The sequence below is a fragment of the Dendropsophus ebraccatus genome, chromosome 10, assembly GCF_027789765.1.
Source record: "Dendropsophus ebraccatus isolate aDenEbr1 chromosome 10, aDenEbr1.pat, whole genome shotgun sequence".
NCBI lineage: Eukaryota > Metazoa > Chordata > Amphibia > Anura > Hylidae > Dendropsophus > Dendropsophus ebraccatus.
In genome coordinates, this window is record NC_091463.1 from 81,094,511 (window position 1) to 81,098,147 (window position 3,637).

The 3,637-nt window shown below is 42.0% G+C and overlaps 1 protein-coding gene across 1 annotated transcript; it reads right to left on the reverse strand.

The window, feature by feature from the left end:
- Positions 1-263: 263 nt before the first annotated feature.
- On the reverse strand, positions 264-1,214 carry LOC138766445 (olfactory receptor 5AR1-like). Its single transcript, XM_069944039.1, has one exon. The coding sequence runs from the start codon at positions 1,212-1,214 to the stop codon at positions 264-266; it is 951 nt and encodes a 316-aa protein (XP_069800140.1).
- Positions 1,215-3,637: the final 2,423 nt, after the last annotated feature.

Genomic DNA, 3,637 nt, shown 5'->3' on the forward strand with positions numbered 1-3,637 from the left:
TATTTTCTCTTATTATTACCGCCAGGGGTTCCTTTGCTAGGATAAATAACATTCGAGACAACATGCACCCCCAAACCTTCTAGCCAGTGGGTATGTAGTGGGCCAGCACCTGAACCCACGCCAGATATAGGGGTATGGTGCCCCACCGATTAATAGGCAATCCCGAAAAATTAATGATTAAATTGATTTTGCATAAAATGGTCACATCTTATGACAGTTAGTATTGCTTGCTCACTTCTTCCTCTAGATCATTACAAAAAGTGTCAGAACTCCTTGCCCAGCTTTCTGGCCATTTGATGCCTCAGATGTCTCAGTGCAGATTTTACATCCTTATTTTTCAAGCTGTAGATCAAGGGGTTAAGTAGAGGGACTGCAACCGTATTAAACAGAGAGAAAAACTTTCCAGATTCTAAACCGTCCACTGAAACCGGCCTCATGTACTGACAGATAAGAGTCCCGTAGAGAAGTATGACCACACTGAGGTGGGAAGAACATGTGTAGAAAGCTTTACGTTTTCCAGAACTGGAACTAATTTTCAGTATAGCGATGATAATAAAAATATATGGGATGAATGTGAACAGCAAAGAGAAGATGGAGTGGAAAAGTCCACAGAGGAAAATGAAGAGGTTGGTCAGAGAAGTGTCATTAAATACAAGCTTCATTATAGGCACTATGTCACAGAAGAAATGGTTGATTATGTTTGATTTATAACAAGAAAATCTGTAAATTAAAATAAAAGTAGGAGCCGATTCTATAAAACCAAATACCCAACATAGAGTGGCCAAAGCGGCGCACAGGCCTGGGCCCATGACGGAGGAATAATGAAGCGGCTTACAGACGGCAACATAGCGATCATAACTCATGGCTGTCAACAACATCAGCTCATTGCCCAATAGAGATACAAAGATGAGTGTCTGAGCTATACACAGATAGGACGAAACGGTTTTATCCCCTGATACGAAGCTACTAAGAGTTTTATGAAGAGTGACTGTGCTAGAAGATATGTCCAAGATGGACAGGTTACACAAGAAGAAGTACATGGGAGTATGGAGCTGAGGGCTCAGGCAGACTATTATAAAGATGGTCAGATTACCAACAAGGATGACTATATACATCAGGAGAACCAGAAGAAAGGTTAGAGGTTGGTGGATTGGGTTATCAGAAATCCCCTTAATAATGAAGAAGGTCACCGCTGTCTGATTTGCAGAGTTCATTAAGGTGAACCACCTGGGAAAGAAATGCAATGTAAAGCATCAGGTACATGGCCATACTGAAGTATTTTGTTGTATGGATCACTTCAGCATTGTTTTATGATGACGTGTTTAGTATTGGCGCTGGTCTATAGCCGGAGAAAGGGAAGCACTGGAGGCAGGCCTGCTGGGCAGAGGGGAGGGGGTTCAGTCACACTGAAGTGCTTCATGCCCGGCTGGTGCTCGGGAATAGACCGGCGCTGTGTGTGGGAATTGGGCAGCGGTTCAAAAAAAGGACCACAGCATTGGCATCCCCGCACCGTCACCAGTCTGTTCATGAAAAAAACACCTAAGTGATGTACCTATTGGTACATTCTCTTTATTATCCTGAAGTAGTGAAGTCAAAGATCTCAAATCAAGTTAGAAATAAATTCTTGACTCACGCATGGTAATAATACATCTTCAGGGGAAAAAATGGGAAACATGTCTGTATGTACAAGGATGAGACATACAGTATCCAGACACCAGCTGTAATTGCTGACAAAGTACCTAAATAAAACTATTATTTTAAGTTGTAATGAAATCTGTTGTTATTCTATATTGTAACCTCGAACATGAACGTAATATGAGTATGTTTTATATAAGCTGAAAATGTACAGGACATTCACCGTCAGCACCTGCATGTGCATTATATATAAATTTAGAACAAGTATAGTTGGCGCATGATAAAAAGAAGCTAAAATGCCAATCTACCAGTTTACTGCGCCTGTCAGGCCATCCACTATAGCCCTTAGGGTCAGTTTACACGTACAGACTCGCAGCGTAAATGTCGATGCGACTCTGGCAGGTCCTGGCAGTTCACTGTCACTACATACTTGCATCTGTCTGAACGACCGCTGTGTGTATGTAATTCTGCCGGCCGCTTAACCCCTTCAGCTGCCGCCCGGCTCCTGCTCCACACCCGCTCTGTATACATTACCTCTCCTCGCTGCACGGATCCCGGCGTACTGCTCTCCAGCCCGGCCAATCAGTGTGTTGCCCAGCCACTGATTGGCCGGGCCGGAGAGCAGTACGCCAGGACCCCGTGCAGGTAATGTATACAGAGCAGGAGTGGAGCAGGAGCCAGGGTGGCAGCAGAAGGGGTTAAGGGGCCGGCAGAATTACATACACGCAGCGGTCGTTCAGACAGCTGCAAGTATGTAGTGACAGTGAACTGCCAGGACCTGACAGACTCGCAGCGAGATTTTACGCTGCGAGTCTGTACGTGTGAACTGACCCTGTGAACGTGTGAACAGAATCTGTCTGCTCCAATACACATTCCAAACTGCTGACACTGTTAAATAGCTGTTAGATCAAGGAGACACATGGTAACTTTTATATAACTGTATGTGCTTCCAGAAGGTAGAAAAATGCATTGATTTTTTTTTTGGTACAAAAAGTCAAAAGAGGTTTTTCTGAGCTCCTGATTTGCAAGCTGTTACACCTCCTTGCTCCCACTCCCATACCTGATACTACTTTGGACTTAGCTTCCAGGTCTCAATCAAGCAGGATGGGGATGGGGATGGGGGGATGGGGAAAGACTCTTTGTGCCAGAGATTAAAAGCATTTCTCTACGTCCTGGAAGCACAATTGGATAAATGAAAGGTACTATGTGTCTCCTTGACCTAACAGCATCTAACAGTATCAGCAGTTTGGAACATCAATTAATGTGTCTGTGGTATTCAGGAAAAAAGAAAATCAGAGTTGCATTGCACATAACCATCTAAAATACCTGGCTTGTTGGAGATTAGCAGATATATTACACAAGGAAGGTGAAATAAAGTCAAGAATGGCAGCAAAAAGAATTCTAAACATGATACAAAAGCAATATCCTATAAAATATCCTTCACTGTACACAGCCAATATATATAACCGGTACAAAACATTCTATGTCCTAGGAGGCTCAATCTCAGTAGATACTATACTGTATCTGATGTCAAAATATTTTTTAAGCATTAATTATTCTTTATTGGATAATATATAGAACATAAACATTTTAATTTGCTCTCATAGGGATAGAAAAATATAAGTTTATGAAACAAAAGAAAAATACACTGGTTTTTGATTCAAAGAAAATGTATGACTATATATAAGAAAGTCCAAGAGGGTGATTTATCAAGACGTCTTATAGTCAGATTGTCTTTGTTGCCCACAGCAACCAATCACAGCTCCGCTTTAATTATACAGGATCTTGTTGGTATATGGAAGCTGAGCTGTGATTGGTTGCACATTAAAAATTCTTTCCAATCTGCAGACCTCATGTTATAGAGAAGAAGGAGCTGAGCAGATTGATATATAGCTCCGTGGGCAAAGTTGATTTAGTGATTCAGTCAGATTCAGACTACTCAGTGATTGGGACTGTAACATAGTGAGTGATCCTACTCTTTAAAGGGGTTATCCAACGCTAC